The 23,967-nt window shown below is 26.8% G+C and overlaps 8 protein-coding genes across 8 annotated transcripts; 4 read left to right on the top strand and 4 right to left on the bottom strand.

Moving 5' to 3' along the window:
• OCT59_012791 (uncharacterized protein) lies at window positions 1-2,534 on the bottom strand (the record flags this gene model as incomplete). Its single annotated transcript, XM_066140369.1, has 13 exons — window positions 2,304-2,534; window positions 2,193-2,219; window positions 2,037-2,120; window positions 1,854-1,965; window positions 1,699-1,774; window positions 1,513-1,628; window positions 1,063-1,443; window positions 845-997; window positions 657-765; window positions 439-589; window positions 285-360; window positions 144-218; window positions 1-69 (listed from the first exon to the last, which is right to left on the bottom strand). The coding sequence occupies exons 1-13, from the start codon at window positions 2,510-2,512 to the stop codon at window positions 1-3; spliced, it is 1,638 nt and encodes a 545-aa protein (XP_066001254.1). The 5' UTR covers window positions 2,513-2,534.
• A 147-nt stretch (window positions 2,535-2,681) lies between these two features.
• OCT59_012790 (uncharacterized protein) lies at window positions 2,682-3,339 on the bottom strand. The gene has a single exon (XM_066140368.1). It carries the CDS (start codon window positions 3,222-3,224, stop codon window positions 2,991-2,993), a length of 234 nt encoding a protein of 77 aa, XP_066001253.1. The 5' UTR covers window positions 3,225-3,339; the 3' UTR covers window positions 2,682-2,990.
• A 309-nt stretch (window positions 3,340-3,648) lies between these two features.
• OCT59_012789 (uncharacterized protein) lies at window positions 3,649-10,762 on the bottom strand (the record flags this gene model as incomplete). The annotated part of the gene is made up of 31 exons (XM_025327699.2): window positions 3,649-4,492; window positions 4,579-4,706; window positions 4,787-4,919; window positions 4,999-5,100; window positions 5,170-5,230; window positions 5,290-5,352; window positions 5,421-5,482; window positions 5,556-5,693; window positions 5,771-5,834; window positions 5,918-6,015; window positions 6,099-6,222; window positions 6,311-6,444; window positions 6,527-6,690; window positions 6,769-6,843; window positions 6,922-7,080; window positions 7,183-7,256; window positions 7,327-7,442; window positions 7,517-7,673; window positions 7,740-7,888; window positions 7,978-8,240; window positions 8,526-8,748; window positions 8,891-8,983; window positions 9,064-9,192; window positions 9,271-9,358; window positions 9,425-9,545; window positions 9,613-9,703; window positions 9,776-9,964; window positions 10,035-10,115; window positions 10,195-10,276; window positions 10,354-10,503; window positions 10,607-10,762. The coding sequence occupies 31 exons, from the start codon at window positions 10,760-10,762 to the stop codon at window positions 4,215-4,217; spliced, it is 3,945 nt and encodes a 1,314-aa protein (XP_025169933.1). The 3' UTR covers window positions 3,649-4,214.
• A 103-nt stretch (window positions 10,763-10,865) lies between these two features.
• Window positions 10,866-12,615, top strand: OCT59_012788 (NAD-dependent 5,10-methylenetetrahydrafolate dehydrogenase). Its single transcript, XM_066140367.1, has 6 exons — window positions 10,866-10,912; window positions 10,996-11,044; window positions 11,335-11,581; window positions 11,660-11,812; window positions 11,892-12,101; window positions 12,177-12,615. Exons 2-6 carry the CDS (start codon window positions 10,998-11,000, stop codon window positions 12,438-12,440), a joined length of 921 nt encoding a protein of 306 aa, XP_066001252.1. The 5' UTR covers window positions 10,866-10,912; window positions 10,996-10,997; the 3' UTR covers window positions 12,441-12,615.
• A 33-nt stretch (window positions 12,616-12,648) lies between these two features.
• Window positions 12,649-14,250, top strand: OCT59_012787 (uncharacterized protein). Its single transcript, XM_025321048.2, has 3 exons — window positions 12,649-13,542; window positions 13,609-13,750; window positions 13,813-14,250. The coding sequence occupies exons 1-3, from the start codon at window positions 12,748-12,750 to the stop codon at window positions 14,187-14,189; spliced, it is 1,314 nt and encodes a 437-aa protein (XP_025169931.2). The 5' UTR covers window positions 12,649-12,747; the 3' UTR covers window positions 14,190-14,250.
• Window positions 14,251-15,922: 1,672 nt separating this feature from the next.
• Window positions 15,923-17,434, top strand: OCT59_012786 (uncharacterized protein; the record flags this gene model as incomplete). The annotated part of the gene is made up of 4 exons (XM_066140366.1): window positions 15,923-15,990; window positions 16,272-16,332; window positions 16,409-16,613; window positions 16,866-17,434. The coding sequence occupies 4 exons, from the start codon at window positions 15,923-15,925 to the stop codon at window positions 17,432-17,434; spliced, it is 903 nt and encodes a 300-aa protein (XP_066001251.1).
• A 787-nt stretch (window positions 17,435-18,221) lies between these two features.
• On the bottom strand, window positions 18,222-19,715 carry OCT59_012785 (uncharacterized protein; the record flags this gene model as incomplete). Its single annotated transcript, XM_066140365.1, has 1 exon — window positions 18,222-19,715. One exon carries the CDS (start codon window positions 19,713-19,715, stop codon window positions 18,222-18,224), a length of 1,494 nt encoding a protein of 497 aa, XP_066001250.1.
• A 369-nt stretch (window positions 19,716-20,084) lies between these two features.
• OCT59_012784 (uncharacterized protein) lies at window positions 20,085-21,197 on the top strand (the record flags this gene model as incomplete). Its single annotated transcript, XM_066140364.1, has 2 exons — window positions 20,085-20,228; window positions 20,475-21,197. 2 exons carry the CDS (start codon window positions 20,085-20,087, stop codon window positions 21,195-21,197), a joined length of 867 nt encoding a protein of 288 aa, XP_066001249.1.
• Between the last annotated feature and the right edge of the window lie 2,770 nt (window positions 21,198-23,967).

The raw sequence follows: 23,967 nt of genomic DNA, 5'->3' as shown, positions 1-23,967 counted from the left end.
TTATTTTTCTGCAAAGAATCTAATAAACCGTTCTTTTTCGGATTCCAGGTGTTCTGGAAGATTAAGGTTCTAATAATAAAAAAAAATCAAATTAACTTCAACGTTAAAGGAAATCGCCCACTTAATTTATTAATTTTCCATACCTTTGAAGCATGATTAATTCGAGGTTGCATGTTATTTGCTTTAGCGCGTAGTAAAAATTGTAAATCTGACAATTCCTAATAATAAGAGTATTATTTATATATATATTTATATATTTTTTCAAGAAAAAAAAAGAAACTTACTTGAGGAGTAATTAAAAATTCAGAAGTTTTAGAGTCTTTATATAATAATGAAGTTAGGAAATTTTCAATTTCTCCACTGGTTTATGAGATTAAACGTTAGATCATAACTTATAATTAAATTGGAGATTTGATAAATTCATGAATTTAAAATTACCAAGATTCCAAAAACTTTTGTTGCGCTTTCCATTCTTGTTCAAAACGATCAAATGAAGTGTTTCTCGCATTTTCAACTTCTTTTAATCTTTCTCTCAAAGAATCATAGGTAGTAAATGGCAATGACTTGTCCTCTTTTGAATAGCTTGTCGCTATCGTTGTGAAAATCATGTGAATATGCCAATTAAAATATTTGACGTATATAATAAAAATACTCACAAAGATCCAAGTTTAACATTTTTTTCAAAGATAATAGAAAGTCATCACGGCTCTCCACCATTGTTTTATGGCTTGTTGGCTCTACAAAATCTGACGCGGACATAAGTAGCTATTGTTAAATGGAAATAACGTTACAATAATTATTAATTTCATTAGTTGAGGAATAATATTTTATCTTAAATATTTACCATTCGCTTACTGAAATCTTCAGCTCTTCGTTCCAATTTATCCCTCAAATTTGACAATAACCTGTGAACTGCTTTCTGATTATCTAACTCGATATGGAAAATTTGCGCTACAAATTCATTATGTGCATACTGTAGTAGTAACCTATCTATAACCTAAATGAACAGTTAAATCAATGATTCTAATCAATTCAGCAATAACAAACGTTTCTGAATCATACCATTTCCAATTGATCAATAAAGTTTTGTTGATATTGTAATTTAACTTCGCAATCAGCTGTCAATATTGGAGATTCTATTTCTAAATAAGTAAGTTTACTTAATAAGCCATTAATTGAGTCCACAACATTATTAATTTGTTCATTAAGTAAAGAATTTTTATTCGTATTCTGTTCGATATTGGATTTTAAGACATTGCAGCCGGGAATGAAAAAATCCATTCTCACTCTTGTAGCTTCATTTTGAAACACTCGTAAATATGTAGATAGATATTCGAATTCAGTAGAAGCCTTTATATATTTTATCTGAGTTCTTGGATATAAATTCTTTAGACGAATGACTTCATCGGCTAAATTATATGATTGGAACTTTTTTATATCTTCCTACATAAAAGAGCATTTAGTTTTTAGAATTAAAAAAAAAATCCTTTTTCTAAAATATTGCTTCATTACATTTGAAAAAAAAATCTCGCAAAGTTGTTGCAATTCGCTTGTAAATGACTGATCCGAGTTCATTATTTCATCAATCTCATCTGTGCATTGATATATAAAATTCTTTTGCTGCTTTCCTATAATTTTAATAGATTTAATGAAGAGATAAGAACATAATGAAATGAGTACATTAAATCACGTATTCACCTTTTCCTTCAGAAAATTTCCTTTCCGATAATACTTGGGCAACCGTTTTTACCACTGCTGCGGTATCTACATCATACTTTTAAAAAAGAAATAACAAAAATTAATTTAAGAACAATATTTACTAAATAATAATATTGTGGATTTGTTTTTTAAACCTTGACAGAATCTTGTTCAATATTCTTGTCAACCTCTTTGTTCTTTTCGTCCAGATCACGACTAACTCTTTTTAACTCTGCATATTTTTCTTCAATACTTTTTAAGGTTAATCTAAAATTTGATAGTTGAATTTGTTAAAAAAATAGCAGAAGAATTTAATGATCAAACATAATTTTAATTACTCGAGTTGTTCGATATGATATGACAAATGTTCCTGAGAATTTTGTTTAGAATCAACCTCATTTTCGATACTTTCTATTTCCTTTCTAAAAAAATTAACATAAATTAAAAAATTACATCCATTTCGTCAGAATTTCTTCAAATAATATAATACCTACTGTGTCTTCCTTAAAGTGGAAGGGTTACTGAGATAAAATCAATAAATGCTGTTAAATGAATTAAATTCATATTGTTCATACCAGATAAATACGTGGATCTACAGAACTTACATCCAATCATCTTTAACATCAAGAACGTTTTGTTCAATATCAATATTCGTACATAACCAATTGAGTATATTACGCGTTTCTAAATTTTCATACGCCCAAGATATTTTTTCCGGTTGTAAATCTGATACACCCGGATAATCCAAGTTTGTTAGGAAATTTATAAATTCTTTAGCTGAACGAACATTAGAAATGTTTGAATATGAGGACATTATTCTACGAAGAAGTGAAGAACATTTTTTTTTTAAAAAAAAAAATTTTAAATTGATTTACTATTATGGCTATTTATGGTAACCATACTCGTGTTTGACGATCATATTCAACACGTGAATTTATGATTTATCTTTTGGATGATCTGTCAACTGTTTCACTTGAAATCATGGCAAAATTAAGCAATAAAGAAAGTATTTATTTATTCTATTTCAATGATTTATTCTATTTCAATGATCAATTTAAAATATAAAAGATTATTGTTATTTCTATGTCTTAAACCTTATTGACCTTATTTGTGTAGTAAAGTAATTAATGTAATTTAAAAATAATAAATATTGCATATGTATGATTTAAATTACATGCATTTAGATTTAATTGGTGAATATTAAATTAATTCTATAAATAAAAATGAAGAAAATTTACTATAAATATTAAACTGTAGCGTCCAAGGGTAAAATTTTTTTCGTAATCTCTTTATCAAGGAAACGAAATCCCGTTAAAAAAAGAATCAACATTTGGAAAATTGCTTTGTTGTTGTGGGAGACTGATAATCATGTTAATATTTTGAACATGAAGACGTCGAGAGATAGGTCGCGGTCGAATTCTTCTAATTAGGTTCAAATTTTGTTGTTGAAGTTGCCTACTTTGTTGGTTCAAGTTAGTGGGATTAAGGGCACGAGGTATACGCCGATAAGATCGTGAAGTAGCCATATTTATGATGTAAATGATTTTTGAAAAAAAAATTTTTTTTTTTGAGGGTTTATTTTATTTTTTTATTTTTTTTAAGTGGTTCTTTTTCTTTTTTTTTGATTTTTTTTTTTTTGGTAGTGAAATTTTCAAGCTCTATTGCTCTATTTATAAATATCAATGTCGCACGCGTCGCTATAAGACTATTCGCGGCAATTTTCATAATCACTATTCATTAATTTATTGTCTTGGCCAAATTAATTGCATGAGTTTATATGGATAACTGATAGGTTATTTTACTGCGTAAGCGGTACAGTATGTCAGTATATATGAATATTTGTCTGATGCATTTTTTTGGTCGAAGGATAGTCCGATTGTGCAACGAGAATTTTCACATGAACAATTGACACATGAATATGCGTTTTAAACGAATTAATTATTATGGGAGAAAGAAGCTTGATTAAATTTTAAGGACAAAAGTGCTGTTTTTGACTTTATTGAATTGAATGGAGAAAAACTATATGGTGATAGTAGTCTGGACATCTATAAAAATTTAACCTGCGAAGTTCCAATATGCTCTTTTTTTCGATACCGGTTATGACATTTTGGTTTTATTGATGAATTTTATGATGATTACGTAAATTCTTCTGATATGTTACAATCTACCGGTTAACATTAGAAATGCAAGGACAAAGATACAAGCCAAAAATAACAAGGGAAACAAAAATAAAAGAAATAAGAATTTCAAAATTTATAACATTTTATTAGTAACCAACAAAATTATCTGTGTTCCAATAATTTTGATAACAACAACCAACTCCTTTCTCTCTTCAACAGTTTTTGATGATTTAATAATGAATGGGATAGATTGAAAGAATTTTGAGATTAAAATTAATAAACTTCGATTAATTAATTTTGTAATTATTATTAACACAGTATTAAATATCTACTGTAAATAATTTTGTTATCAAATAAATAATAAAATTATATTATTACTACAGTACACTTGTACCATTATATAATTTGTAATTTCCAATTAATTTGATTTAGTTTTGGTTTTTCATAAATCGCCAAATTTACCATATTATTCTGCTGATTATCCAAAACCTCTGAATTATTATTAACATTGACCGTTGATGTTATATTCGTTGTTGTATTTGAAGGTGTAACAAATATTTTATCAATATTATTTTTGATCTTTTCTTCTAAATTTTCAAATACACTTTGTATTTGTTGCGCATTTTTCAAATACCCCAATGTTACTAAACAACTCAGCAAGTTCGCCATTTCCACTAAAAAAAAAGATGAAAGTATAAGAAATATTATTATTATTTAATTTATAATTCAAAAAAAAAAAATTAATTAATCATGTATTCACCTTTGGTACTATTAAATCTTTCAATTAATCTTCTTAAAGAATCATACAAATATTCTTCTTCGTATATACTTCCTTTCTTTCCACGAGCTTTCTTTCTTTCAGCTCGTCTACGACTCTTAGCACTTTTTCTATATAATAACAATATTTATAAAGTAAATGATTTATTATAGATAATTAACAAAATAAATTTAAAATAGTTTATATTTACCCGCTTCTTGTAGACTGGATGCTCAATTGGGTATTTGATTTCGTATATCTAGTAAACTTACTTGCCATGGAACTTGTGTCAGAAAATACATCAACATTCTCTATTGATTCGTCATTATCAAATTGTTCCAAATCTATTATGAGAAAGAAGTTAAAAAAAAATATAAAGCTTTCTTACCCTTTTTATGAAATTTTTACTAATATTTTACTCACCATGTTGCTTAGCTTTATTAAGAAGGACTTCTTGTAATCGCGAAGTTTGCAGATTTAACTGATCCAACATAGAATTGATATCCTGAAGTAGATTGTTATGTCCTAGGATAGAAACATATTAATACATTATAATACAGTTGTATTTTTATACACTTTTATATATCAACATACCTTCGAGAACGCTTGGCTTAACATTAGTCTCTATAAGATCAGCTCTATCATACATATAAGACTACAATAAAATGAATTTAGCAATTGCGATTTGAGGACGATTTAAATTAATTTACTTACAATACGTATGGCCTCTTTCCAATGATGTCCTTTATTAAGTAACACGACAGCATCTTCAGGTTGCTATGCAAAAAAAACCAATTATACTTTAATATTTAATATAATTATTTAAATCTAAAAAAATTACCAACCCTTGTGTAATCCAATAATATCTGAGCAGCTTCTTGATACTGTCTTTTATCGGCCAATCTTTCTAAAAAAAATATATAATGATGTTAAATTAGGTAAAATTTTAATAATAAATCGATATCCCAATAAATATATACCTGAAAGTTCTTTGGACAATAGAAACAAGTCGTTTGAAGAATATTTTAATTCCTGAGCAATAGCAAATGCTTCACGCCACACTTCTGAATTTTTGTAAGCTTCGAGCGCATTCAATTTATTTCCAGCCAAAATGTACGCTAGATAAATAATTATATCAAAAAAATTTTTAATGATTATTGAGAAAAGAACCATATCAAAAGAAGTTTATTTTTACCTAATCCAGCTTCTTCAAAATTAGACTCTTTGCTCAGATAATCTCCATAAACAGCCATGACTCTCTGTAAAAAAAAATAAATACAAACTAACTAAATAAAAAGGGACTTTTTAATAAAATAAAATAGAAATCTTTAATTCTCCTTACTTTATATTTTTCATTATCATTAGCAAAAATATTAATAGCCGATTTATAGAGTTGATGTTCTTGAAGGTATTTCAAACATTGCTCAAAATAATTTTCACCTAAAAATTGATTGATTTTTTTGATAAAGTTAAGAATCGATACAAATTAAAAAAAGTAAAACGTAAATAAATATTTTTATTACCCGCTAAGCTTAGATTATATAAGGCCTTCTCATATCTATTAAGATGATCATCAATCTTAAATCTTTGATAATATTTCGAATGATTTTCAAGTTCCGCTAAAAATGATAAATATTCTCTTGGGTCCTTATTAAAAAATATAGAAATAAAATACGTATTAAGTAATTTAAAATTGTAAATTATAAAACATGATACTGTAATAGATCAAAATTACCTTTTGAGATTGCTGAGCAACCAAAAGCACTAAACTAAAATCATACATTCCCAATGCGACATCGAATAATTTATCTGCATCCACTAAGAATATTGCATATTTTACTGCATCCTCTGCAAGATTTAAGTTTTGATCTAATCGATAGTTTATAATAAAATACAAAATAAATTAAGTAAATAGATAAGTAAGCAGATAAGAAATAAATTTTGTTATTACCTTTTAATTTGGCCAAAAAATTTAAAGCAGATTCTAATTCTGGTGGAGATTTTTTTACATAAGTTGTTATTATGGATTGAAGATATTTTTTAGAATCTTTCGATTCTAAAACTCCACGAACTACATCACATATAATATTGACTTTCGTTGAAACATCTTGAGACCTATTTTTTTTTTTAAAAAAAAAAGCTTTTTAAAATCTCATATTTATGACGTTAATTATATGTAAAGAAAAAAATTACTCAGTATTATCAGATGGGTTAGGTTTTGAACCTATAGTGATTCTAGGGTACATGGTTTTAGTCACATCTTCATTCCTATATAAAAAACAAATATAATCTTTTAACAAATATTTGGAATATCCATTATCTGTAACAATAACAAAATAAGTTTACCTTAAACTTGATAAGAATAAATTTAAATAATCAACGTTTTTAACTTGATTAATAAATAATTCAACATTGTTCAAGAATAATTTAGGTTCGTGATCATATAAAATATTTAGATCAATTCTATGTCTTCTACAAGTCATATAAGCTGATAAATAATCAAGTCTAAGAAGAAAAAATATTTTTTTTTTAATAAAGGAGGGTTAGTTTAGACCATATATATATATTAAAAAGAGATTATATGCGAAATAGAAAATTTCAATTTACCGATTTAATGATTCTCGTACTGATGCCAAAACTAAAGCTCGTGGATGAACAGTTTCCAAGTTTCCTCTAGGCATCTTAAATTAATACAAAAAATTAATAACTTATTCAATAATAATCAATATGTTAAATATTAATGTGAATTACCTGTAATATAAGAAAAACATCAAAATAAACTGCGCATATTATTTTTGATCCTCTCTCTACCTTTCTCATAGTTTCATGATAAGGATGGGACTCATTATTATTAAAACTCTCCCAATCTATAATTCATTTATATTTTATGTATATGATTAAATAACTCTTAGATTATTAAGATAATTTTAAAATATTTTACCTGATAAATTAGCTTGAAGTGGTAAAAATTTGACATTATTATTTAAGGTGGTAGATATAAGAAAATCATTATGTATAAAAAATGACGTGCAATCCATTGATATTTGTGTATTATTCCCATATAACTTGTTATTTTCACTCAATCCTATTATCACAGTCTAAATAAATTTAAGAATAAATTTAATATTGTTGAAAAGAAACATTATTTTATAAATTTAATTTACCTCATTTCTTTCATCTCTCCCGATTTCAGTTGAAGATATCCAATTACATACTTCAGGAAAACTAGTAAAAGGATCATTTTGTATTTTTAACTTTTCTCCTGGATCATTATTTTCAATAAATTTATTAATTTGATCTATATATATTTTAACTAAAATTATTGTGGGAAAATTTTATTTCTGTTAATACAAAATTTTCGTATATTACTTATCACTAAAATTTAATCATATTAATTAATACCTTTAAAAACTTTTCCATGAGTATTTTCAAACCACAATTCTTCGTTATTTGGGTTAGAGTATAATCTTAAAATACTTTGACAAAGATTATGCTTTTCATTTGACAAGTACTTTGCTTTACCATTCTCATCATAGGTCAAATAAATTACGACCAATTTATCGTAATTATTTTCACATTTGATTGAACATAAACCGTATATAATTGATTGATTAAACCATATGATTTGTCTCAATGTTCCTTGATCATTGTTTGAATCTTTAATTCTAGTTAGATCATAAAAGATAGTTAATAGTTAGTGATAATTATAATACGTAAATGATGGTTATCGTGAAAGAGGGTATAATATCACCGAGATGTGAATAGTGTAGACTCACAAGATCATGCATTTAGGAAAATACTGATAACTATTTAACCCTGGCTACGTCCAAAATATTGATATCCAGGTCAGTATATTAGCATCATACGCCATAATATCACTTATACATGATCCACATGATCCTGGTGGTCGCACTATATTATATATTATATAATATATTATTCATACATACTGAAAAGATCCTATACATGTTGGGACCTTGATAGGTCTTTCAAACGCTCCGCTCCACTCAAACAGTGTAATTTGCTGATTGGCTTCAAGTACAGCAAAATTATTTCCACCATTTTTATTTGGTAAGAATGATACACAAGACGCTGGATTTGAAAGTTGCACGGAGAATGCAAACATTGGTGGCGGTACATTCATCACTCTAAAAGGTGTAAGATTTACGGAAGCTATTAGATTGATATATGATGTTAAGGAATTAATTATACTAATTATTCATTATTATTAAATTCCCAGGTCTATTAATATTACTTCAATATTCATATACTCCCATCCTATAATCCAATTTCATATAAAAATATTAAAGGATACATCCATCAATAACAGCAACTGGAGCAACATTTTTGTCTGAAATTGTATTTGCACTAAACAAGTCCCAACAGAAATCTAGACAATAATAGTCATCTATGGAAATAGTAAATTTTAATATATTTAACAATGCGTCTAAAAAGTTTTCAAAATTAAGCGATCACTTTAATTCTTACTTATTGTGGTATAATGTAATCTTAGTGCTTTTTCAACATCCCAAGCAACACTAGTTATTTTATCACCAAGTTGACATTGAATTTCTTGTTTTAAGTACCAATGGTAATTATTCATATACCATAACTGAACTAATAATTTATTAAAATAATTATTAAATAATTAAAACCCTTCAAATAAAATTTATTATAAAAAGAAATCATAAATACCACAACTTGATTGTTCGTTATCTGATATTATTCTCTCTATCCATACAGCTAAAATTGTAGAATCACAATTCCACAAAATTTCAATAATCTACAAAAGTATAAATAGCTTCATATGGAGTTGCATATATTATTTAAAAATTAAAATGATCTCTACCTTATGAGTCTGTGTTTCACGTAATGAAAATTCTCCATGTCTTAATCCATTTTTTTCAAAGAAAATAATTTCATGCTTATCTGGTAATCTCCGACTTGAAGAAATCAAATTTCCTGATGGCCTTAAAAAAAATTTACATAATTGTAGATAATTGTAAAAAAAAAAATCCTTGAATATACAATTCATACCTCCATGATAATACGTGTTCAAGTTTATCAACGGGTTCACTAGTATATTGTAACACACCTTCTCTATTATAAACACGAATAACTCGAAGTCCTAAATTACAGTCCAAATATTAAATCAAAATAAACTATCAAATTGTTTCTTCAGAATAATAACGAAAATCACCTTTATTAGGATCAATTATTGAACAACAAAACATGCTCCCATCTCCTATCCATGATACACGTGGTTTTAAATCATCATCTTGAGACATAGTAAAACCAGAAATATCCACTTTGTTCTGTGCAGCAGATTTTCCGGCTGATCCATGAAATTGTGTTTCTTTTTTTCCCCATCCAACATTTATACTAACAGCTTATTCAAATAAAGTGAATCTATATTAGTTTAATGAATAAAATTTCAAATTCCATAAATTATTAATCACCTTCTCCAGTTTCTTCCACGTTAATTGGAAATTCTGTTATCACATAAAAATCCTTAGTCATTACCAATATTGTATTATTTCCTGTAAAATAATAATATTATATTACTTTAATATCCAATATTTAATCGTAATTATGATTCAAATATAAATTATTTCACACCGGTAACAAAAATAACTAATTCATCATCCGGACTCCATTCCATGCATTGGATCTTAGATTCAATTGAACCAACAACTTCAACCTATTTTTTTTTTTTAAAAAAAAACATAAATAATTGATATAAATAATATAATTTGATTAAAGATTTTATATATTTACCTCTTCTTCCGATGAATCCAAGTGAACAGATACAATATCACCATTATGAAACGCTATATATATAGCTTGATCATATACTGAAAAATGCATTCCACAAACTATTGAAACCAAATCTGCAATGTCTTCTTTATTTGGCCACATTGCTATTACCTAAAAGAAAAGGACGAATAAGTCGAAAGCAAAATTAATTAGTTAATGTCAATAGAATGTATAAAAAAAAGAGAACCGGTTTAATTATAATTGTAAACATTACCTCTGAATCATTATGTTTAATAAGTTCAAAATGGGTTAAAGAACTAGAGAATTTTAAAAGATATACTGTTTCATCCTCATGATTGATTAAAAAAGTTTTTCCAAGCTTATAAGGACAAGAAGAAATTTTTTGTGAAAGTAAATTTAAACTTTTCATTTTAGAAAATCTGAAAGACAAAAAAAAAATACGTGTTTTTTTGATCTACAAATAAATGCAGCTGCGGGACCCTGATTTAAAAAAAAGATTATCTATAAAAACGGGAAGTTCTCTCGCAAAAAAAAATTATTTTTTTTATTTATATTTTAGGTATGTGAAATTTTATGAAAAATTTTTTTTTGTATTTTATCAATGTTTAATTTAACAATCGAATATTTTTTTTTTCTTTACAGACATGCCGTGTAAAGTTATCTTATCAAAAGAAATTTCTTCAACTTTTAGGTAAATTTTTATTTTATAAAATTTAAAATACATATTTCCTTTCCTGCCTAGACATCTTTCCAGAATGTTTACAAGTTTTAAAACAAAAAAAATCAAGAGAAAAAAAATGATGAATAAATGAAGAAACAAAAGAAGATAGCATTTAGTTATATAAAAACTAAAAAAAAAATAATAATCAGGTGGATAATCAAGACTCGATCATATTGCCACCATCATCAAAACTTAAATTATAACCTACGTCAAAACTACAATAAAAGTTCACTACAATATTTGGTGTTAAAACCTTATAGAGAAGAATTAAAGGCCACAATAAAATCTCGTGGAATTAAACCAAAACTTGTCGGATTTCTTGCCAATGAGGATCCTGCTGCTGTAAAGTATGCTGAATCTACATCGAAAACTTGTGAAGAAACCGGTGTAACTTTTGAACTAAGAAAATGTGATAAAGAACAATTAGAAGATCAAATTGTTGAAGCTAACGAGGATGACAGCATACACGGTATAATGATTTATTATCCTGTATTTGGAGATCGTCAGGTAAGCTAAAAAGACTTCTTTTTTTTTTAAAAAAAAAGAGGATTATTTTTTTAGTTATAATTTAAGTTTTTTTTTTAGGATCAATATCTTCAAAATGTTGTTAGTGCTTCAAAAGATGTGGAAGGATTATGTCATAAGTACATATATAATATGTATCATAATAAACGATATCTTGACGAAAAACAAACTAAGAAATGCATTATCCCTTGCACACCATTGGCAATAGTTAAGGTATATACCTTTACAGTCTATTTTATATATGTGTGTAATTTACCTGGATAATCTCATGATCTCCTAAAACGCTTTTTAGGTATTAGAATATGTTGGAGTGTATAATTCAGTTCTGCCATACGGAGATCGATTACACGGACGTGTAATTACTATAATTAATCGTAGTGAAATTGTTGGACGTCCCCTCGCTGCTTTATTGGCTAATGATGGAGGAAAAGTATATTCTGTAGATATAAATAATATTCAAGAATTCCATCGTGGAACTGGTTTGAAATTAAAAAAACATGAGGTATCAAATAAATCAAAATTAAATTTATTTAAGAAAGTTTTTCTCTTTTACTTACTATTATTTTATTTTAACTAGGTTCGGGATACAAATTTAAAGATTGAAGAAATTTTACCGTTTTCAGATGTAGTAGTAACTGGAGTTCCAACACCTTCTTATAAAGTTCCTACTGATTTATTACGTGATGGAGTTGTAGCAATAAATTTTTCTGCATTTAAAAATTTTAATGATAATATTAAAGAAAAAGCTAGTATTTATGTTCCGGCTGTTGGTAAAGTTACTATCGCAATGTTGGAAAGAAATTTATTGAGATTATATGATTATCATAATTATCAATCATAATTTTTTTCTAAAGGTAACTTTGTATTTTATTGTTTATTGTTTATATGAAATATGAAATTAATGAAACAAAGTATTTGTTAGCTTTATTGTCGATGGTAACGTAATTTTTTTTTTAATGTAAATCATGTGACAATGAAAATTTGGCAATAGAACATGTGCAAGTTTCAATTTTAGTAAAAACCATAGCGCTATTGATTAATCATTCGATAAATGAATCGAATGATTATTGGTGTAATTGGTATCTCTTTCTTAAGTTTTTACAAATTTTATATTTCTTATACTTAAATTCTTAAAATTCTTATAAACTATGGCTTCTTCTACGAATTATTTTAACAAGAATTTTTTGCTCGAGAATTACAATACCGGTTCGCAACGTGGATATGGTGATAGTTTTCATAATCTCCAAGAGGGAATGGTTACTTTAGGATATTTAGAAAACGTCAGAGAGCAAGTTAACGCGTCATTTTGTTTAAATTCAAATAATTATGCTTCTTGTAACGTAAATCAATCGAAAGTTATTATGCCAACCTTGGAGATTAATTTACGAAACTTGTCTATTAAGAATGGGAATAATATTAGTGATGATGTGCAAAAGACAAAACATGCCCCGTTCATTCAAGGACTAACATTTGATTTTTTGCCGGATGATGCATTTATTACAATAAAGCAATCTAAACCGATTCATAATATCGCATTGTTCATCTCATTTAATTATGATTTAAACAATCGTTTTTTTCAACAAGAGTGTAATGCACATGGGTTTCACGCCTTATTTCGTGAAATTCAAGATCATGTAAACATCGTACCAATTGCTAAGCTTATTACCGATGTTGTCATTAATTGTTGGTCGAATAATTGGGACATCATCATATTTATTACTTCGGAACCTATACTTCCTATCAGCACTGTCACAACTTTATTAAAACTACTACGAGTTTATTTTGATCAAAAAATTTTGGATATTGTTATAATTTGGCCTAACGTATATAAAACGAGCCGTCCATGGATTGATGAACAATGTAGAGTTGCTAAAGCCACGGCGTGTATTCAAGGTATTGAAGTTTCTGATATCGTCCCACAAATAATGTCATATTTCGATAATGTGAGTATTTTAAATTTTCATAAAATTTTTTAAACATTTGTTTTAATAGAAATAATTTGTTAATAGGGCGATTGTAACAAGGAGATCAATGGAACGACTGCTTTATTTGATGAGAAGAAAATTACAATTTGTTATCATGAATTCAATAATTCTTATCCAGCAGCAATGAGAATCGATGATAAAATTTGGCCCAACGTCAAGCATTATTGTAAGAAAAATGAAATTACTTTTCTATAAAATATTTTATTAAATTTTTTTTTTTTATAATAGTTCATATTATGAAAAGCGAAACGGAAAAAGCTTCTTTGATGGAAATAAATTCTCATGATAGAAATATTTTGCTAGAAAATATCTTGCGTAAAGCACTATACAATAAATTCTCGCAACATTCACGACTTAAACATATACTTTTATCAACTCGAATTGCTTCCATTTGCTTTACACAAGAAACCTGCCAATGTAATTTACATGATTACGTACATCTAAACTCAAAAAATACCGTGAAAAGTGATACAAAAATCTTAAAAGCAAAGTTTATCAATATCTTGGAAGAAGTAAGATATAATTTGATTCAAGAAGAGAGAGAAAGAATTAAGTCAGAGCATGGAAATTTAATGAATAAAGAAAAGAATCTTTTCCTATTGTGAAACGAGTAACCATTGGGTTGTAATAAATAATGAAATAATAAACCGCCACTTATTAAAAGAAGTTTATCAATATCTTGGAAGAAGTAAGATATAATTTGATGCAAGAAGAGAGAGAAGAATTAAGTCAGAGCATGGAAATTTAATGAATAAAGAAAATAATCTTTTCCTACTGAATTTGTGTAAATGAAACGAGTAACATTAGGTTGTAATAAAAAAATGAAAGAATTGGCAAAAATTGCATTAATACAGTATGGTAATACATTAAAATTTACTGAATAAATAACGTGATTTAACTGTAAAAATAAAATTCACAAAATATACTTAAAAACATTGTTATTAAATGAAAATAACCAATGAGATCAATTATTAACTTATTAAATCGTCATTTATTTTAACTTGATAATTCACTAACTCACTACGCCTAAAAGCTGGAGGATATTTTAGAATATCTGCATTGTTTTCTAACATAAGAAGGATTTTTTAATAAGGGTTTCTTTCATTTCAAAATACTTTAAAACTTCTGAACTTCAATGAGTTTATCATGATTAAGAGTCTTGGGCTTTTGTTGGATTAATTACGTAAGTAATTTATCAGTTTAGTTCGTACAGATTTAATATATTCGTTAGTGGGATTTTAAATTTGCATGAACGTTACTTACAAATCAGATTAAAGAAACGAAATAACGAATATATTTTAACGTTCAAAGATCAGAAAACTTTGTGGAGACAATAAAATCACTTAGTTTCTTTATAGGTCCAGCCCACCTTGAAATAATAAAGATGCTTTATATACAAACAACTAATGCGTTAAGCATTAGTATTCAATCCTAGACGGTGTGCTACTTAAAAAAGTTTGATGTAATATTAATATAGCTTGCATGCCTTGCAACATATTGATTGACCAAATATTCTTTGGTCGTCCACATTTTGAATAAGTAGAACCTGTATTAGATCCTGTTTTCATTGAAGATAGTAGATTAATTTCTTTAGAGTGTAGAGAATAACATACTGATACGTACTGACATGTAAAACTACACAAAGTATACGAAAATTAATTATGGCCCGGTTTTTGTCAATATTTTCAATATAACCTATTATTGTGGGCAGTTGTAAATTATAATTCTCTTGATTGGCCACATGTTCATATTATATTCAGGTAACGTTGAAATTTAACAGTACAGTAAGCCTGTTCAATTTGATCGGGTTTTAATTCCATGAAATTAATATTTAAGTCAATTTTTCGTTTAGTTCCAAGTATGGGTTTTGAGTTGTAGGGATGTTAAAACAGAGTTTAAACTAGAACCCGAACAAACATGCTCAAACTTATCACGTGTTTATTGCTCAAATCGGTTTTTAAACTTTAAACTCAAACTTCATTTAACTTGCTTACATATACATTCTTAAAAATAAGCTAAACAAACTGGTTTATTGTAAGCTGGTCTTAAACCGAGTTTGACTGGATTTGGAACCTATAAACTCCCTATTGGGTTGATACTTATTAGATGATGAAATCGTGCAACTTAGAATTGTTTTGCGGAATTTCTGAACAATCAGAATTATATTAACTCCTTTTTCTTGATTTTTTGATTTGTTTGAGTATAAATATCGTGCTTTTTCTCAATATCGAAATTATTTTTAGGGCAACAACTCAACAATATTTGCTCTTGTTTTAAATTCTATATTTAATTTAAGTTATTTCCCGTCACTCAATAAACATATTCTCTTTTACTTGCCATGTCTGCTTTTAAAGAATTGAATAGGAGAAGAATTCAATGCTTTGAGCTAGTTCCCCACGAAAAATGGTCTCTTGAACATTTTACTTCCTAGGTGTCTGATAATTTCGGCCAGACAAAAAACAACAACGGGATATTTTATAATGTTCTATATATAATTAGAGACGATGTACAGAAGAATTACGCGATGCTTATTAAATAGAAAAAGCGATAAGAAAATTGATAAAAAGAAGGTATGATAAGCGGTTTATCTTAAGGTTGCAGCCTTTTAGTAGGCAAGTTGCCTCCTGTATTTGGTGCACGTTTGTAAGTTCGTCCTGTTAAGCACAGCACTCTTGCATGTTTTTCAGGTTCAATCTGTTAAGCGCAGTCGGTAAAAATCTACTGATTCCAGAGGAGGAACCAGTTACTGTATGTACTTTCCTTCCACATCTACATTATTCTACTTTCTTGGAGGTATTTCTCATAATTTCTTAATTTTTTAAAGGCTAAGGACAAATTAACTGATATAAATAATTCAGTTAATATAAATGATGAAATCACCGCAAAAAATGCCAGTATTTTCACGTTCTCAAATAATAATAATGACAATATTCATGGTAATAGCATTGCAAGTACAAGTGCACAATATCTAACTTTTGAGACTATTGAGAATGAAAAGCCAATGAGGAAAAAGAAATTATTAGAAAAAGGTATTTATATTTACGAACTGTATTATTAATTTTAAGATTTAAGCTTTGCCAGAATCAACAAAATGATTGTAAATGCCTGCTGGTTTTTTTAATCGTTTCCAATAGTTATTTAGGAAAATAATAAGAATAACCAGAAAGTTATTCAAAAATTAAATACCTTGGAGAATTTAGTAAAAGGTCTGATGTAGGTATATCCAAAATCAAATGTATCGAATGGGAAACTCGAATTTTAGACAATCGATTTTGATCTAGAGTATGAAACGAGGAGTGATGCGTTTCAATGGGATGATAGATCCAAGAGAGATCAAAAAGACAGATATATGCCTCATCAAGAAAGTTACTCCAATTCTCCAAACACCGGAAACTTGAGATATGATACGAGCAATCATAATAACTTTCTTATTAGTATAAGTGCTGACATTCTTCCAATCAGACTCATCGGTACTACAGATGTAATTGTAGTAGACAGGTTTTCCGTCTCCTCCAGGATCCCACAGAACCATATTCGGGTCCTTTTTGAGCTCAAGAAATCTGTAAATGATGGACATTTATACCAAGCCTTGGCAGAACTGACTGCCGGTGATTTAAAATCAACACATGCTGTTTTAGCTGTACTAACATATTTACGAGATGATTGGCAGTTTTTTTATTTTAATGACAAAAGGATCGCACTTATACAAATAAATATGAAATCTGCTAATCAAGAACTAAACCATGAGACAGAAGTAACGGATCCATTGCCAAAAAGGCAGAAGCTTAAACATATATATGGCTATTGGATAATGCACTTGAATCACCTATTTATAAGAAGAATTGCTTAAAAATATTAGAAAACACTTATGTATATTTATATAATTATGAAAATTTTTTAAAAATAAATAAATAGCAAAAAGAGAGTTCTAAAAACGAATATCAGGTATTAAGCACGCTTCTGTAATTCTGTTTAGCTAAGCTTAAGCAATAATACGAATTTGATATCATAGCAACTCTCTTAAGCATAAGAATATGAAAGAGTAACGTGTTTAGGACAAAAATTTAACTTATTATTGCGAGATTTTTATATTTATCTCAGTTTGTATAATATAACAAACTTCGAAATAAAGTTAAACTATAAGCAAATGGAGCAAATGTATTTTTTATTGTTATTTAATAGTAGTACAATACGTTATCATCTATCAGCTATATTCTTCTTATTTTTAAGCTATACTCTTGAAGGAAATCTTTAATAAACCGGATCCTCGATGATTTGCGATGCTATTATTAAATTTTTAAAAAATTTAATTTTTCAGCTCCTAGGAAAGCATCAATAATTTTATTGACTTTTGATAAATAGATAGTCAAATAGAATCAACACTTACTTTGCATTGTCAGAACTGCAGATTCTATGTTACTAATAAAATTATATTAAATTTTACCAATTATTTTATCACGAATCAAAGATTTCATGAAATTAATTTCTAAGCTTACAAAGAGTAAAGCGTATTAAGTGAAAATTTTAAAGTCTATTAAATCAATACTTTGACTTAATATAGTAGTTTTATATATTAATTCCTAAACAAAAATACATTAATTCTAAAATGTTTATTAATTTGTTATTCATATCTTATTTTAGTCTATATTTATTACATCCGTATAAGATTCAGATCTAAAATCTTTGATTACTCCATTATTTTTATATTTATTAATCAATTTTTTATAATCCCCTTCTTCATAAATATAATCGGATAATAAAATATAACTGGATGTAAGTATGGAAAGTGTACAACCTTCCCATTTTCTTAAGAATTCCTCCAAGGCTTTTAAAGAGAATTTAAAATCACCATAAAATCTAATTTCCTCAATATTAGTTGATTTTGAACTAATTAATATTTTTAATAAATCTTCTCCATATTTTAAAACTTTTTCATAATAAGTTGACTCTTCAAATGTTTGATCAAATATAACTAATAATAACTTTTTTAAATTTTGACAAATTTTTAGTAATTCTTCAATTTCAGCGTAATGCTCCTTTGATGGTGGAAATACAAGAGACAAATATTCAATTGAAGGACAATTCTTATAAATATTACGTATAAAAATAAGAGAATCTTCAATGAAGTTTTTTATATCATTTCCTAATTCATAAGATTCTAATAAGATTTTCTTTAGGTGACCTCCACTATTTTCAATTATAATAGAAGCTGCTTTTAAATTGTAATAATTTATTTTAAGGGTCTCAAGTTCACGATATACACACATTTTTAATTGTTCTTCATTGAAACTAGGAAAACTAGTTACTATTAACGTTTTTAGTTTATGAAGTTTTGGAAGTACCTTTGGCAATGTGCGATCCATATACTTAAAGTAAATATTTAAATGAGTAATAATATTTGCATTTTTTTCTAATGCAAAAAGAATATCTTTATAAGAAACTTGATCTGATCCAGAAACATATAAATAATCATCATCATCTCTCCATTCAAAATACTTTAAATTTTTCTGAACTCCAATTAATTCAGCAATCCCATGATAATTATTTTTAACGTTAGCAATAATGAGTCTCTGTATATATTGACATAGCTGTGCTAATCCATAAAAATATGAAGAATCTATTGATGTATCACATTCTAATTCACAAAGTGATTCAAAACGAATCTTAGCTTGTGGAAAATAAAATATTTGATGTCTAATTGTTTTCATATCCAAATACTTTAACTCTGGAAATTTCTTCATAAAAAGATCATAAATTTCTTGTTGTAAAAGGAATCGATTATAATCTAAAGAAGATCCAATAAAAGCTATAATTCTTATAGTAACTACATTAATACTTCTACAAAAAGATAAGTAATCAAACAAAAGTGGTTGGTATGAAATTAAAGGTAATTGAATTTCTTGTTTCGTTAAGTATTCTTTAATATCATCGGATAAATAGGAAGTAATAATTGCCAATAAATAATTTTTACTGAAATAATTAATATCATAGCACCAAGGATTCCTCCATAAAATTGGAATTACAGTTTCACACCAAATTCTATTGACCATTAAACATGAAAAGAGAGATTTCGAATCATTTTGAAATTCTTCAAATATTAAATAAAGAATATCCTTGTTGAGTTTTGACATTCTTTATACAAAATAATGAAAATGTTTTAAAATAAATCTTTTTGTAAGAATTTACCCAAAATTCGAAATATTTATATACAGTATATATATATTTTTTTTTAAAAAAAAAGAAAGAAAAGAAAAAAAAATAAAAGAAAACGGAAACTTTTAATAATAAATGCCGAAATATTAAATTGTTCTGTGCGACCATCATGATGTTTCACATTACGTCAAATAGCAGGGGTCTAACAGCATTTGAAGGGTAAATCGCTGCACTTTTCATTGAAACACAAATTTTCATTGTTTTTTTTGCAATCAAATTACAAAAAAAAAAATTTCATATTTGAGAATACTTTTAATACTAGTTATAAAAGATTATTTTGATAAATAATGTCAAAACTCAATAAAGATATTTTTTTCTTAATATTTGAAGAATTACTTGATGATTCGAAATCCCTCTTTTCATGTTTAATGGTTAATAGGCTTTGGTGTGAAACTGTGATTCCAATTTATGGAGAAATCCTTGGTGCTATGGTATTAATTATAATAATAAGAATTATTTATTTTTAATCATTGTTTCTTGTTTATCTGATGATATTAAAGAATTCTTATCAAGACAAGAAATCCAAGTACCAACATTTTCATATCAATCACTTTTGTTTGATTATCTCTTTCTAAAAGTATTTATATAGATGTTATAAATACTATAATTTCAATTGGAACATCTTTAGCTTATAATCAATTTATTTTACAACAAGAATTTATAATCTTATTATAAAGAAATGTTGGGAGTTGAAGTATTTGGATATAGGATCAATCAACCATCAAATATATTATTTTCCAGAAGCTAGACTTCGTCTTGAAACACTTTATGAATTAAGATGTGATACATCAATAGATTCTTTATACTTTTATGGATTAGCGCGTCTACGTCAATATATACAGAGAGTCATAATTAATAATGTAAACATAAACGCTAATCATGGAATTGTTAAATTAATTGAGGTTCAAAAGAACTTAAAGTATTTTGAATGGATAAATGATCTTGATGAATGTTATGATATTAGAGTAGATCCTTATAAAGAAATTATTCTTGCATTAGAAAAAAATGCAGATACTATCAATCATTTAGAATTATTCTTCCTATATAGTGATCGAACACCACAAAAGGTATACCCAAAATTTCATAAAGTAAAAACATTAATAATTAATTATTTTGGTTCTCTTAATGAAGAACAGTTAAAAATGTGTATTTATCATGATCTTGAGATGTTAAAAATTGGTCATTATGATTTAAATGCAGCTACAATTATAATTGAAAATAGTGGAAGAAATCTAAAGAAAATTTATTTAGAATTTTGTATTTATTATGATTATTACGATAATTTTAATGAACATTCTCACATTCTTATTCGTAAAATTCATGAAAATTGGCCTTCAATTAAATATTTGTCTCTTATATTTCCACCATCAAAGCAACATTTTAATGAATTTGAAATATAATATTACAAATGTGTCAAAATTTGTATTTATGAATAAAATAAGAAATGAAGAAAAACATTTAGAATATGGAGAAGAATTATTAAAAATATTAATTAGATCATCACATAATAATTTAAGAGAAATTAGATTTCTTTATGTTAAATTTTCTTTGGAATCCTTGGAAGAATTTTTTGAAAAATGGAAAGGCCGACCTGCACTTTCCATAATTACATGTAATCGTATTTATAAAGATGATAATTATGTAAAATTGATTAATAAATATAAAAATAATGGAGTAATTAAAGATTTTATATATGAAAACCATTACAATATATTAAATATGGACTTTAAAATATAAATACTATGTTATCACAATAAAGAATTAGGGATTGAGATAAGAAATATGATGGTTAGGAATATGTGGGACGAGAGAGATTTTATCAGGTTATACTAAGTATGAATCTCTTTTATTCAAGAAATATGATGGTGGGAATATGTGAGACGAGATGGGATAGATGAGATTTTCTCAGGTTTATACTAAGTATGATTCGCTTTTTTTCAAGAAATATGATGGTTGGGAATATGTGAGACGAGACGAGACGGGATGGATGAGATTTTATCAGGTTATACTATGATTCGCTTTTTATTCAAGAAATATGATGGTTAGACGAGATGGGATGGATGAGATTTTATCAGGTTATACTATGTATGATTCGCTTTTTTTTTCATCAATTGAAGGGTCCAATTTTGAGCAGCAAAAATTAGCAAAATCTACTTTCACTGTAATTTGATTTATTTGAATTTTACTATCATTTATCCAAATAAAGTTTTATAGTTTATTACAATTTTCATATAACATATTATAAATTACCAATTATTTGTTATATCTTTAAATAAGAAAAGAAAATAAGATTAAAACATTCATATTAACGGTGATATTGGTTATAAACGTGAGAAATTGAATTTTATGAAACAGTAAATAGAAGCATCTTGACTAATTAACCACTTTACCAATGATTAATCTTGAAAATTTAAGTAGTAGTATGGTTTATCAAATCATGAAAATCATGGTTCATCTACAAAACCTAACAACTATCAAATAATATGGTTTAAGTACAAGTTGCCAATAAGACTAACCCAAAAAGATACTTAGAATAAAAAATCTGGATACGTTTTTAATAATGTTCTTATACGATTTTGTTTTAGAAAATCTGTTGAATTTGGATACGGAATCCACATGATTAGGACACTGAATTTATGGTTATTTGCAGAGACCCGGATTTATTCCGATATTAAATCGCAAATTTTTATCACGATAACGAAAAAAATTCCGATTTTATTCCGATAAAAAATTACCAATTATAGTAAGAAACATTTGATAATTCTAGCCGGCCTACATCTTAATGCAGCCCAACTTAGGTTGCGCTAGTGACACGACAATAATTTTTAGTCAAAAACTGTATAGATATTACAAAATTGCAAAATCACATTTTTTAGTTAGACTTCTATCACGATATAGTCAATAAAATATGCAATAATGATTGGCTAGTTGTCACGTGCCGGAATAAAATTGTTAAAAATCATAAAAATTCCGTTTTATTCCATAATACAGCAAAAATTCTGATTTATTCATTTATTATAAAAATGGAATTTTCCCGGGTCTCTGGTTATTTGTAATGTAATTATTTGTTTTATAATTGATAAATATAATTTCAATAATTTTTATAAAATAAAATGGCAACCATTTACATAATAATCTGAAATGGCAAAATACTTCATGAAATCAATCGAGCTATACCATAGACAGTAAAATCCCCGCGGATAATTTTTGTCTTCGTGATATGAAAAACATCACCCCTCATTTTCTAACATGCGATTCGTTCAGGATTTCTAATTGTATAGAGCAACATCGTTCTGACGCTTAACATACTTGCTGAACTTATTATTGAAAAAAACTTAAACTCCGAAAATTTCACCTTGGTTATAAAACGTCTTTGTTCGATATTTCTCTTATCTCTAATAAAAAAAAACTTCCAAAAAAACAAAGGAAAGATGACAGTTTGGATAACAATAAAGAGTGTAAAATTTCTAAATTAACAACCTTTCATATAACCTTTCTGTCTTTTTCTACCCTGAAAATTTGGTCATGTGATCGACACATTACAGTGAATCGGCCCGACAATATATTTTTTTTCGTTGTAACCTACTTTTAATTAAAATATAAAAATATTCTTTTTTAGTAGCTCATTTATGAAACATTATTAAAAAGAAATTTAATAATTTTTTTCCAGTAAAATAAATTTCTAAAACAACAGATGGCAACTGAATTAATAAATCAAACATCTCTGATAAAGATACTAATACAATAAACTCCAAAATTGCTCTTTTTGCAATAAATCTTTTGCTAAAAAATTATGGTTTAAAGAATGTATCGATTTTTTAGAAAAATTAGCAGAAAATGGTGTTATAGAAAATTGTAGAATTTGGATGATTGGTTATTGGTAGCAAACACAATGGAGATTTGTAAAGAAAAAGCCTGCTGCTGATGTTCACTTCAATGTAATGTCCTATTTAATACGAGTTATTAAAATTCCGAATGATAGTTGTTAAAAGTTAAATATAATTATTTATATGAATAAAAAAAACTAAGTATAAATTTATACATAGTAAAGTAAAAATAGAATATTTTACATACAATACGTACAGGTGCGTATTATGATAATCTAAAAATCGATTAATCATAAAATCTACACTAAATACATGACTAACTCTTATCAGTGTCGGATTAACG

This window comes from Rhizophagus irregularis, chromosome 20 (assembly GCF_026210795.1).
Source record: "Rhizophagus irregularis chromosome 20, complete sequence".
Taxonomy (NCBI): Eukaryota; Fungi; Glomeromycota; class Glomeromycetes; order Glomerales; family Glomeraceae; genus Rhizophagus; species Rhizophagus irregularis.
Note: the sequence above shows the minus strand (reverse complement) of the source record. Positions and strands in the feature narration are given on the sequence as shown.